General features: G+C 38.3%; 1 protein-coding gene across 1 annotated transcript; it reads right to left on the bottom strand.

The window, feature by feature from the left end:
• Positions 1-43: 43 nt before the first annotated feature.
• LOC103983935 (translation initiation factor IF3-2, chloroplastic) lies at positions 44-12,586 on the bottom strand. Its single transcript, XM_009401292.3, has 10 exons — positions 12,100-12,586; positions 11,603-11,642; positions 11,458-11,517; positions 4,263-4,324; positions 3,971-4,026; positions 3,857-3,890; positions 1,939-2,011; positions 1,774-1,866; positions 498-673; positions 44-375 (listed from the first exon to the last, which is right to left on the bottom strand). Exons 1-9 carry the CDS (start codon positions 12,366-12,368, stop codon positions 533-535), a joined length of 828 nt encoding a protein of 275 aa, XP_009399567.2. The 5' UTR covers positions 12,369-12,586; the 3' UTR covers positions 44-375; positions 498-532.
• Between the last annotated feature and the right edge of the window lie 936 nt (positions 12,587-13,522).

Raw genomic sequence — 13,522 nt, 5'->3', positions numbered from 1 at the left:
AATCGCCAAATAACGATCTTGCATCTAAATTAAGTTTAATGTATAAAGAATAATAACTATATGATTATTTTAGTCATGAAAAAGTACAACAATCAGCATCTGTTACTATGATGGAACTGCTAAGATAACAAAAGTCAACCGCTCATAATCATCAGTTCTTTATCTTTTGAGGCAGCCTCAGCTTGACGTTAGAATGAAAGCAGCAATCAGAACCATTACCTAATAATGATTTCCATCAGAATAATATGAAATGGTTTTGTGGCCACAAATGACGATGTTTTTAACATCTGATTCTATCATCCACTGCCTCAATATTTACATTATGCAGTCGGGCAATCACCTCAGCTCCTGTTAATGAAACCTAAATGACAGTATCTGGGGAAAAAAAGGATATCATTACTATTTATTGCATGTATAAGCAGCTAACTTGTAACAATATTGTGAACAGGCATACATAAAATCCAAAAAGCCATGCAGGAAAATATAGTAATGATTACCTCTTGTTATGGTCCCAAGATCACACTCCACACGGCTAAACACTTGCAGAAACTTCTGTAACTGGTTTTTCCTTTTTCTTTGGCTGTTCCTGGGTCTTCTGCAGAACTACTTTGTTGGGCACGAGAACTATGAAAATGTTTCTTTGGCTGAAGTTTTTAGTCTCCTCAGTTGCCAACTAAAAGTTCCAATTCAAGAAAACGAAAAGATGCACAATCAGGTTTACTGTCAGTGTTATACAGAAAATTCCCATGGAAGACTAAAGAAAATGAGAAAATTGAACTATGCATCAACCAACACATTAACCAAAAAACAATTGGAAGGTTAAATTCATTAATCTGCTGATCAGGAAAATAAATGGTGTATATGCAGTACAACAAGTGCAAGAAAGAAGGATTTTGTTATCTTGCCTACCATTTTGAAGGCATGCATTACCAGCTTAGGATACTTCCCCTACTAAAAAATGAGATTGCTTAAAAGAAATGGCCTTATCCTGTAATTCTTAGTAAATTACTCTAGTGGACATAGAAGAAGTCAATTGTTATGGATATACAGAAATCAATACCTTCACAAGGGTACATTTATCATATATATACACAGTCAATACCGTCAATAACTAATCCACAAACCATTTGGTCCTGTTACATATGGCTTCATATCTCTCCTTTTGTCTCCTAGGTGACATAAAGTAACAAATAAGTTTGGATCCATGAGACAGCTTTTTCAACATACAATATCCCAATTGCTTCATCTAAAATGTATCGATTTGTCATTAATGCCATACTGGTTCAAAGTGCCATTTGACACTAATGTATCAATTGATTCCTGGTTCCAATAATTTGTGCTACCTTTCCAATAATACTTAAGAGGGTAATTTTCTTAATTCCTCTTCGGAGTCTGATACAAGAATGAATTAACAGGCAACTTTGAAGATTATACCATTTGACAGTCATATTTTTTATCATATTTTATGCAATCATAAGGCAGAAATAGAAGTGGTCCAAGGGAAGAATTAAATTTCCAGCCAGAATGGGGCCTTTGAGGTCACGCCAGTCATATCATGCTAAGTTGCATCATGTTGGTAAGACCTTGAAGTCCGCCATGACACTGGTGTTTGAGAACTCAGTCCAAGGATCTAGTGAACATATACAAAATTCAATACATTTCTCTGTCCAAAAGCATATATATGATAGAACGAAATTCTTCGACACAATGATTAGGTTCATATGGAAATAACAAAAAGATTTTTTTCTAAGTAATATAGTTTAGATCAATTACCTCCCCAATATCACTCTGAAAACGCTGGATAAGTTTTATAGCAATATTCCTGAATTCATTTTCCCGGCCTTTCAAATTTACTATGATCTTAACCTGAAGGAAATTAGATGGGCAAAAGCCTCACACTTCAATCTTGCAAGAAGAATACAATGAATCAGTATGAACCTTATCTCCATCTTTAAGAAACTTCTGAGCAGCTTTTAGCCTCACAGAATAATCATGAGAGTCAATGTTGTACCTGTCATTGGATATGTAAGCTTGTCTGGCTACAATGCAATTTGTAAATCATAAAACCAAGCACAAAATGTTAAAAAATTAAACTTGTTGAAATAAGAATACTTCAGATGAATGACAACATGATATTTCAAACTCATGGATCACACATTACTGAACATAGACAACATCACTCACATGATTAACACCAATAAATCATATACCTGTTAAGCTGACTGAATTCTACACTTTAACAAATTTGGAAGAAAAAATATAAATGTCCATGAGAAAATCAGCTGAACTACATTATTAACCAAGGCATAAGGGCAGAGAAAAGAAGATGCCCAATGTATGAGAGGTGGCCTCAGTGCCCTTCCAATCTAGCTCACTATGATTGTCACACAGCTATGCAATAAATCAAGGATGTCCATATAGTAAATGTGTCATGTTAGAAAGTAAGTGTTGTCCAAAAGGTTAAAGCATACCTGTGCGACATCATTAGAAATAAGTAGCTTCTGTACACTAAGAAAATAGGCATAGTAAATGCAACTCAGGAAGATAGGAAACTCAGGGTCTTCCTCTGGAATTCAAACAACAAAAAAGGTCTACTCTACTCCATGCAGATAGAAAACAAATTAGTCCTGTTTATGTGCAACTGTCACAACACCCAAAAATTTTAGTCCATGGAAAGCTATTCTCCTCATCAGCAAGTAAAGCTTTTCAGGTTGATGCTTGCATGTGATACATGATTAGCAAAAATCATCTAGGTATGTGACAAACAAATTGAATATGTAATGCATAATCATCATATCCTCTAGATATCATATATTCCATGTACCACCAAGTTTGAATCAAGATGGTTATGCATTCCATGTCTAAGTTCTAGGTATTGCATGGCTAAACAGGCTAAATGTCCTCTGCAGTTAAATGGGTGTTGAAGTCGCGACAAGAGATGAGTGGTCACACTTGAAGCAGTGGCATCAGCAATAATCTACAACTGCCAAGCAGTGATTTAAAAAGCGCTAGGCGCCAAAAGGCGCCAAGGTCCAAAAACGCCTGAGGCGCTAGGCGTTGGCTAAGGCGCTCGCCCGAGCGAAGCGAGACGCTAAAATATAAATATATATAATATAATTAATAAATATAATTATTTAAAATTTTAAATAAAAATATGCTATTAAATTAAGAAAATCTAAGAGCGGCGGGAAGCAGTGGCGAGCGGCGGCGGCGGCGGGAAAGGGAAAGGGAGGCGCGAGCAGCGGGAGTCGCGAGCAGAGGGAAGGCTCGCGGGAGGTGCGAGTAGCGGGAGGGCTCGCGGGAGGCGCGAGCAGCGGGAGGGCTCGCGGGAGGCGCGAGCAGCAACAGCGACGAGCAGCGGCAGCGGGAGCAGGAGCGACGAGCAGCGAGATCGGGAGCGGCAGCGGGTTAGGGTTGGGTAAGGGTTATATCGGTTTAGTTGATTCGATTGAACCAACTAACAACCGAACCAGGACCGAACCAGACCTAAAATCTTGGTTCGGTCACTTGGTTTACTCAGGCGCTCGCCCGAAGCGCCCAGCGCCTGGGCTCGGGCGAGCGCCCAGGCGGCACCTATTTGAAGCGCGCCGCCTGGGACATTAGCGAGGCGCTCGGGCCTCGCCTCGCCTCGCCCGAGCGCCTAGGCGAGCGCCCGAGCGCCTCTTTCAATCACTGCTGCCAAGGCACTTTAAAAACAGTTCTCAGCAACACAATTGACAATATTGGATAGGCTATAGCATAAGAACAAACTAAAGGACAGAAGGCTCTACAAAAAGAAATTCAGATAAAATAACATGTTAAACATTATGACCATAATATCATGGAGAAGTATAAATGATGACAAGGAAATACATACCCCATTTTAAGCTCCTTAATATCCATGCGGTTTGCTGCAAATTGTAAAGAATAAATAAGTATCTGCAAATTATTTTCTTTCTCAAAAACAAAAAACAAAGGATGGGTCATTTACCAGCAGATCTCTTTTGCTGAACTTTTTTCTTCTTTTGCTGTTCATATTTATGTTTTCTGTACAAGTAAAATAAATAAAATACTGTGGAGTGATTATTTTTCATAGTGTAATATACTCAAAGATAATGTTGTAGACATTTGTAGTTGTATAAAAAGTCTAAACTATTACAACTGATAAGCAACTGGTGTCTAAGCACTTGGACAGAAAAATGTCACTAACATGAAACAATTATTGACCTACTTAAGGCAAGTGCAAAATAACTGAAACTGTCTAGTCATCATGCAGTACATACTTGTAGTCTGAACTCTCAAAGAGCCTAAGCACCGGAGGATCTGCGTCTATGGACAAAATTGCCTGAAAAAAAAAGAGTACACATGAAAAGACTTCCAGACTATCCTATCATTTAATACTGTAAGTGCTGCTTAAAAAAAATCAAAGATTTCTCATAATACCCACCATATAGATAACTAAGAAAAATAGTAGAACAGCAAGTCAAACTGTTGAACCTCGGATTTTGATGATGAAATCAATTAATGAAGTTATGACCTAATCAGCGTTTGAGTGATGCAGGACTAACTTCCATCAAGGAAAGACAAATTGATTGAAACAGAAAGAATCAGACGTTGGGTCGGAGTGGAACATGTCAGAAGATTGGACGTCGGGCCAGAGGATTGATCGACGTGCCGGTTTAAGGACTTCGTGCCATGAATTCGGGCATCGGGCCAGAAGGATCGGACATTGCACCAAAGAGATCAGATGTTGCGGGAGGTCAACATGCCGATTGGGCAATTCGCCGAAGGAGAGAACGATGCGCCGAAGGAGAGAACGATGCGCCGAAGGATTGGATGAAGCACTGGATGAACCAATGACATGCCGGACAACATAGGATTCATACTTGCAATCATGTTTTTCTAGATTGAAGTAGTTTAGGTTGTAACTGAGTTGGTTTTGGATGTAACCATGCCATCAATTAGGGACCCATTGGGCCTAATTTGGGGCTGAGGGGCCTATTGGGAGGCCCATTTAGTGACCCATAGATGGGTTAGGTAGTGGCACCGCTAGAACAGGCGATGGTATCGCCCAGACAGTCTCCCAAGCTGTGTCAGGCGGTGGTACCGCCAGATTGGGCAGTGGCACTGCCCAGTGTCAGTCTGGCAGGCGATGGCATCGCTAGTTGTCAGCTTGGCAGGCGGTGGTACCGCTAGGACTCGGAAAACCCAGGATGAGAACTTTTTTGTCTTCATTTTTGAAGTTATTTGGGATCTATAAATACCCCACTCTTTCCTGCTTGGGTAAGCAAGAAAAAGAAAAAAAGGAAAAGAATCCTCGAGAAAAAAGTTGTAATCTCTCTTTAGTTACTAAGTCTCTTCCTCCTAGAGTTAGAAGATTTCTAAGGGAGGAGTGAGGTCTAAAAGAGAGGTGTAAATGTTCTCTCCTGAGCCTATGAAAAGGAGAAAGAGTTGTAAGAGGGCAGTTGATCTTCGCCCATTGAAAGAAGATCGGTAGTGAAAGCCAGTGACCTCGAGTGAAGAGAAATCGAGAGTGGACGTAGGTCGGGACGACCGAACCACTATAAATCGGTTTGTATTTACTTTATGCTTTTCAATCTTATTATAAATTGATTTACTTATTCACTATGCTTACAAACGCTTTCAAGTTAAACATCTTTCTAATACGGGCTTTATTGAATGAAGTTTTCTGAATCGACGTAATTTTACGTAAGCACTAATTCACCCTCCCTCTTAGTGCCGAAACGGTCATAACAGTTGGTATCAGAGCTAAGTTTTTCTCGACTGGTTTAACACCAAAGAGCAAGGTCCGCCATACCGTACCGTACGAAGTTTCGACCCGGGCTCGGTACGATACACCCTGGTGTACCGATACTGTAGCAGTACTACAGTGTAGCACTGTAGCACTGTAGCAGTACTACAGTATAGTACTGCAGCACTGTAGCGGTACTACAGTATAGCACTGTAGCACTGTAGCAGTATAGGGCGGTCCGCGTACCGAGTACCTGGCGGACCGGTACGTACCGCCCGATACGGCCGGTACGCTTCGGTACGGCAGACACTGCCCAAGAGAATGACTTTTACTGATAATCTAGAGGGATACTCTATCACTCGTCCTCCTATGTTCAATGGGACGGACTACACATATTAGAAAACACGAATAAAAGTTTTCTTGTTTTCTATGAACTTAGATTTATGGAATATTATTGAATATGGTTTTCAAACACCTTCTAAACCTATGAACGAATGGAATGATTTTAAGAAAAAATCGTTTTCGTTAAATGCTAAAGTTATGAATGCTTTGGACAAAAATGAGTTTAATCGTATTTCGATATGCAAAACTATACATGATATTTGGCACACTCTTGAAATTACACATGAAGTAGTGATTTAAAAAGCGTTAGGCGCCAAGGTCCAAAAACGCCCGAGACGCTAGATGCTTGCCCAAGCGCTCGCCCGAGCGAAGCAAGGCGCTAAAATATAAAAATATATAATATAATTAATAAATATAATTATTTAAAATTTTAAATAAAAATATACTATTAAATTAAGAAAATCTAAGATACAAAATCACAATGTCACATTAACAAAAAGTTTCAAATAAATAAAAATTAACAGTATTAAAATCAAAATAGTATATTATTAATCTATTAACAGTATTGAAAATTAATCATTTCAAATAAACTTAATAATATTAACAGTATACAGTATACGTATATTGTTAAAAGGAAGTGTATAGGGGTGCTAAGCCTGTTGACTGAGAAAAGAGGAAGCGACAGCGGGATCGAGATAGGGATCGGCGCGGGTTAGGGTTCGGTTGTCACTTATATCAATTTTAGTTGGTTTGATTGAACCAACTAACCATCATAGATCGAACCAAGACCGAACCAGACCTAAAATCCTGGTTCGGTCGCCTTGGTTAACCCAAGTGCTCGCCCGAAGCGCCCAGCGCCTGGGCTCGGGCCTCGCCTTGCCTCGCCCGAGCGCCTAGGCGAGCACCCGAGCGCCTTTTAAAATCGCTGACATGAAGGCACAAGTAAAGTTTAAGAATCTAAAATCAATCTTTTAATGCATAGTTTTGAATTGTTTCGGATTGAACCAAATGAAACCATTGAAAACATGTACACTTGTTTTACGAATGTTGTCAATAGTTTGAAAACACTTGGTACATGTTTTTCGAACCTTGAACTTGTTAATAAAATTTTACGATCTCTTTCTAAAAATTGGGATCCAAAAGTAACTGCTATTCAAAAAGCAAAGAACTTAAACTATTTTTCACTTGAAGAACTCATAGGGTTATTAATGACCTATGAAATGACGTGCAAGGCACATGATGAACATGAGAACAACCTTCCAAAAGAACAGAAAGGATTTGACACTTAGAACAAAAAAAGACCACTCGAACGAAAGCTCAAGTGATGATGACTTTAAACACCTCATAAGAAAATTTAAAAAGTTCATAAAACAAGAATCTAAGAAAAAAAACGAACTTAAAAAGAAGAGACTACCAAAGAAAAAGAAAGTATTCAAGGTGACATGGGATGAATCAAGTGCATCCAAAGACGAAAAGCAAACCAATGAAAGCGAGGTGGCAAACTACGCTTTGGTGGCTTTCGACGATGAGGTATGCGACTCAATTGAAACTTCTTTACTTTACAACAAATTACTTGATGCTTTTCATGATCTGTATGATGAATTTAAATTAGTTGGTAAAAAATATAAATTGTTAAAAAATAATCATACTTCTATTTCTAGTAAATTTAAAAATTTGAAAAATGAGCATGACAATTGTATATTAACTCCTTGCATTTAGTATGAAGAGTTAGATTCACTTAAGAAAGAAAATTTGTTATTAGAACAAGCATTAGAAAATTTTAAAATTAGTAGCAAATCATTAAACATGATTCTTGTCAATAAGGGTCATGTTCGTAGAAATGAAGGAATCAACTTTGTGAATAACACTCAACAAAAACCAACCACATTTGTTAAAGGATCAACATTGCATGTTCCCCATAAGGTTAGGTGTAATTTTTATGGTCGATGTGGTCATTTTCTTATAAATGTTTATTTAAAAAGTATGACTCACATAAATTGATTTGAGTTCCTAAAGGAACCATGAATGACTTAATGTCAAAAATTAAAATAGGTAGATCCAACCACGAGGGACCCAAAGCTAAATGAGTACCTAGAACAAACCCACCCTTCTTGTAGACATCTCTAAAATCGAAAGCTAGGAGAAAAAGATGATATTTTGATTATGGATGCCCAAGACTTATGATCAGAGATCCAACACACTTTTTAAAGCTCCCTAGTCGAAACAATAAATGAAAGATCATTAGAATTAGAATTATTAACAAATATTTTCATTAAAGATGTTTTATTTTTTAATGTGTTATACTATTGATCTTTGTCATGACAAAACTTGTTTTTCGGTTTTAAACGATGATACATGGATTTGGCATAAAAAACAAAAGCATGCTTGTATGAAATAAATCACACAAATTGAAACACAAAAAGGGGAATGCAATTCTTTTGAAAATGTCTTTATCTCTATCCTATCGAGTTTTCAATTAGAGATTAATGAATCTATTTATGTCATTTTGAATCTCTTGAAAGTGATTTTGATGATTTGACAAATTGAATTTGAATGAGTTTTATTCAAATCTTTCATTTGATGCTTGAGATTTTTTATGAATCAAGATCTTTGATCTCGTATGTTTCTTTTTTCTATTTACTAAAGAGGAAAATTATCTAAATGAATCATGGTTTCTATTTTGATTTCTCGAAATTATAACTTAAGATGTTTTTTTATGAATCAAGATCGTTTATTATGATTCTTTCTTTTCGCTATTTGACTTATCCAAATAAATCATGATATGTCACTTGACTTCTTGATGTTTACAACTTGAGTTTTATTATGTACAATTCCTTTATATCTATGGTTGTATACCTTTTATCATGATTTAAAAATTGATGTAAAGGGAAAAGAATTATAACATTGTATTATTCCCTTCTTTTTTACAATAACAAAGGGGGGAGAAAGTCTTGCTAGCTTGCACATCGCAAAGAAAAGAAAAATTGCTAGCTTGCACATTGTAAAGAAAAACAATAAGTGTTAGCTTACTCATCTCAAGAGAAGCAAAAATTACTATCTTGCATATCTCAAAAGAGAAACAAGAATTGATAAACTTGCACATTTTAAGAAGTAAAATTGCTAAACTTGCACATCTCATGAGAAGCAAAAAGTGCTAGCTTACTCATCTCAAGATGCAAAACTTACAAACTTGCACATCTTAAAAGAGAAGCAAGAATTACTAGATTGCACATTTCAAGTAGAAGCAAATATTGTTAACTTCCACATATCTAAAACTTATTAATTTGCATGTTCTAAAGTGACATATAACTTGCATGTTTCAAAATTTTGCTAGTTGCACTTTTCTCCTTTTTATCGATGACAAAGGGGGAGAAGTTATGATGATGATTTAAAATTTGAATCATGCATGGTATGATGTACTTTGATGTTTTCAAAATTATGATTTCAAATTTCGATGTTTTGGAATTATACATCATGATGATTTGAAATTATATTTATAATGATAATGTATGCAATGATTTGCATATGATGCAAGTAATGTTTATGTTGATATAATGTGTTGCATATGATTAAAATCGTTTCAAGTTGGATTAGAAGGATATCATTTATTTGAATTTAAAGTTTAATTCAATATGACATAGAGATAGAGGGAGTTTCGTTTAAACTCCATCATCAATTGGTTTTCATCATAAAAAATGGGGAGATTGTTGAATCTCGGATTTTGATGATAAAATCAATTGATAAAGTTATGACCTAAGCAGCGTTTGAGTGGCGCAAGACTAACTTCGATCAAGTAAAGACAAATTGATTGAAGCAGGAAGAATCAAACATTGGGTCGGAGTGGAAGTCAGAAGATTGGACGTCGGGCCGGAGGACTGGTTGACGTGCCGACAGAAGAACTTTGTGCCATGAGTTTGAGCATCGAGCTAGAAGGATCGCGCCAAGGAGATCGGATGTTGCGGGAGGTCAACATACTGATTAGGCAATACGTCGAAGAAGAGGACGATGCGTCGAACAATTGAACGAAGCACCAAATGAACTAATGACATGCCGGACAACATAGGATTTATGCTTGTAATCATGTTTGTCTAGATCGAAGTAGTTTAGGTTATAATTGAGTTGGTTTTGGGTGTAACCATGCCAACTCAATTAGGGGCCCATTGGGTTCGATTTGGGGTTGAGTTGGTCCCATTGGGAGACCCATTCAGTGACTCAAAGATGGGTTAGGCGATGGCACCGCCAGAACAAGCAGTGATACCGCTAGTGCCAGGCGGTGATACAGCCCAGTGTCAGTCTGGCAGGCGGTGGTACCGCCCAGACTAGGCGATGGCACCGCCAGTTGTCAGCTTGGCACGCGATGGTACCGCCAGGACCTAGGAAACCCGGGATGATACCTTTTTTGGCTTCATTTTTAAAGTCATTTGGGGTCTATAAATACCCCACTCTTTCCTTCTTAGGTAAGCAAGAAAAAGAGAAAAAAAAAGAGAGAATCATTAAGAAAAAATTTTTAATCTCTCTTAGTTAGTGAGTCCCTTTCTCCTAAAGTTAGAAGTTTTCTAAGGGAGAAGTGAGGTCTAAAAGAGGTGTAAAGGTTCTCTCCTGAGCCTGTGAAAAGGAAAAAGAGTTGTAAGAGGATAATTGATTTTCGCCCATTGAAAGAAGATTGATAGTGAAAACCGATGGCCTCGAATGAAAAGGAATCAAGAGTGGACGTAAGTCAGGACGATCGAACCACTATAAATCGGTTTGCATTTACTTATGCTTTTCATTCTCATTACAAACTGATTTACTTATTCACTACGTTTACGAATGCTTTCAAGTTTTCAAATTGACATTATGTTACTTTGATGGAGAGAAAGTGTATATATTAGTTATCCAGACATCAATCCAGATAAACTCTATGTCAATTCAGTTGCCATGCTGATGAAATACTCAGATTTTCGTCTTAGTCTAAACTTCTGGCTGTAAATCTTAGTGAGTCTCAATATTCATACTGGTCATCCTTTCTGCCATGACAGATTATATAACTTCCCTGCTAAATTTTAGCAGGCACAGGGAGTGTCTATACCTATAACTGGCATCATGCATCTACGCTTATTTGGCATCATCTTTTGCTGCTTCTTTAGAATTACAGAACTGTGTGTTAATGAGCTGGTTTACCAACAAACTGAAAAGTCTTAACTTTAAGTCAATAACATTGTGGGATGACCAAAATTCACAAATTGATTATACTTGTACATATATTTTTTCTGTAATTTCTTTCCCCAACTATTAAGTTACTCGTTCCAAATTAATCTTGTTTTATCCTAGAATCAAGATAAATCAAAGCATTTTATTTGCAAATATTTATAGTCATAAGCATCAGAATTGCTAATAAGACATACCAGAATCAGATCAGCATCATCTGCCATCTGTATGGCCTCATCGATTGACACCACACCAAGCTACAGAGAAAAGCACATAGAGTAACCCACTGAAAGATGCAGATGATAAGACTAGCACCAAAGAATGGCAGGAATCCAGACTAACCATATTTTGCTGCTCGTCTAATAACCTTACAGAAGATGACCTGAAACAAGATAAGGTAAATGATACTTGCATGGCCCAGTTAATAGTAAGAGGTAAACCAAAAATTCATTAAATGTAATAAGTGGATGGATTCTCTGGCAGAATGATTTGGCAATACCAGCATAAGCCTCTAAGGATCCATCATAACACAAGTAGATCTTTCATCAATACATCAAGAACAAAGATTAAGAATGCAGGTCATGAGATTAAAATATGGCTCACAGTCAAAAGTTCATCATTTCTTCCAAACATCGGATAGTGCAATTCGAAGCCTCACCAAACATTTTAATCTTCTAAGTAGAAAAAAACATTTCAATTCCGAACCTTTACTTTTCATCAACAACGCTTTAAAGATCTCCATTTCAAGCAAAGTAGTCATCGGTACCAGAAAGAAAAGATAGACCCCTAAATGTCCATGCACCAAAGAATTCAATCACGGGGAGAAAGAAAAAGCATACTTGACCCTGTCAAGGTCGAGGGCAGGATCGTAGTCGGGGTCCGCAGCGGCGCGGCCATCTATCGGGCGCCTCCTGGATGGGCCACGCCAATTACCCCCACCGCCAAAGCGGGCGACCACGGCTACGAGGGGACGGCGCCCCCTGACCCGGTTCGTAGGGATTTTGAATGGGAGGGGAAGCGGCGCCGCGCGGAGGCGCCTCGAGGGGTCGGAGACGGGGGAAGACAAGGAGGGCGAAGGGTTGAAGGAACAGACGGCGATTCTAGCCATGCTTCAGCTTCGATGGAACACCGGCGACGATGAGTAGCAGGTGGATAAGAAATTAGAAACCTTAAACCCTTAATGCTCTCCTCCGCTAGTGGTGAAGGAGGGAAGGAGGAGGAGGAGGACGGATTAGGGCGGGGTTTGGATCAAATGCCATGAGCGCAGAGCAACAGATTTTGTTGGTGGGCTTCATCTTCTTATCCACACGACGCGCTCGAAAGGCGGATGCGAATGGGCAGTGTTTCTCACCCGTGTTTCTGTTTGTTTTGTTTTGTTTTTCCTGTTTTCCTAATCTTAAGTGCTAGAAACAGAAACAACACAGTGGAGTAGTAAGGATGATGTTTTTTGTTTTATAAAACAAGTTTGATGGTCGCAGTAACTTGTAGTAACGATCTAATAGCAAGTACATTTCCAGTTACAAATTTTAATACTATTTATTCATTAAAAAAATTCAGGTTAATAATTTCTATATGCATCTCTTCATCTATTAAAAGCCTCAATATGTACCTTAAAAAAACCACCATCATAATAATCTTTTTAAAGATGTTATTGTCAATGAAAATTTTAAGTAACAATCAAATAATAGCCAATTTTAAATATGGTAAATACATTTGTTTAGTTGCTACAAAATATTATGGAGATGTTCCTGATTGGTTTTCACATAATTCATATTAGTGTAGTCATCAGCCACATCCTCTTTGATGTGATAGAATAAAAATAGATAACACCATGGAATCGTGGAGCAGGTTCTCGCAGGCCACCGGAGAACTCACCCTTATCTTCTCACTCACAGATGCATCTCCTCCTTCCTGTTTCAGTGGCAGCGTCTGCTGGATATCGTCAGCTCTCTGGAAACCTCTCCTACCATTCACCCCTGCCTTCCTCCCCACCTGTCCGCCGTCCACAGCTCCCACCTCTCACTCTCTCACACCGCTTAAACCTGCGCGCATCAGAAGCTACTAGAAGAGCACATCCCTTGCCGTGCTTTCGAGACTCCGGTCAAAACATGGTCAAAGAATTGCCATGGAGTCGTAGTCTCTCCATCCGAATGAAGTAACATATAGTCATGGTGTAAGGGCTTTTCAGTAACTTCATCGCACGCTGCTCCCCGAGACTTCTACCGGCTTCCTGTGCCGCTGCCTTCGAGAACAAGCGCTCTG

This window comes from Musa acuminata, chromosome BXJ1-5, assembly GCF_036884655.1.
Source record: "Musa acuminata AAA Group cultivar baxijiao chromosome BXJ1-5, Cavendish_Baxijiao_AAA, whole genome shotgun sequence".
NCBI lineage: Eukaryota > Viridiplantae > Streptophyta > Magnoliopsida > Zingiberales > Musaceae > Musa > Musa acuminata.
The sequence above is the reverse complement of the archived record's forward strand: the minus strand, read 5'-3'. Positions and strand labels throughout refer to the sequence as shown.

Excerpts from the sequence above, each read along its gene's own strand:
- LOC103983935 (XM_009401292.3), bottom strand. The coding sequence starts at position 12,368 with ATGGCTAGAATCGCCGTCTGTTCCTTCAACCCTTCGCCCTCCTTGTCT. Across the intron at positions 11,518-11,602 it reads TAGACGAGCAGCAAAATATG|CTTGGTGTGGTGTCAATCGA; the intron begins GTTAGTCTGGAT and ends TTTTCTCTGTAG. Across the intron at positions 1,867-1,938 it reads TTCTTAAAGATGGAGATAAG|GTTAAGATCATAGTAAATTT; the intron begins GTTCATACTGAT and ends AATTTCCTTCAG.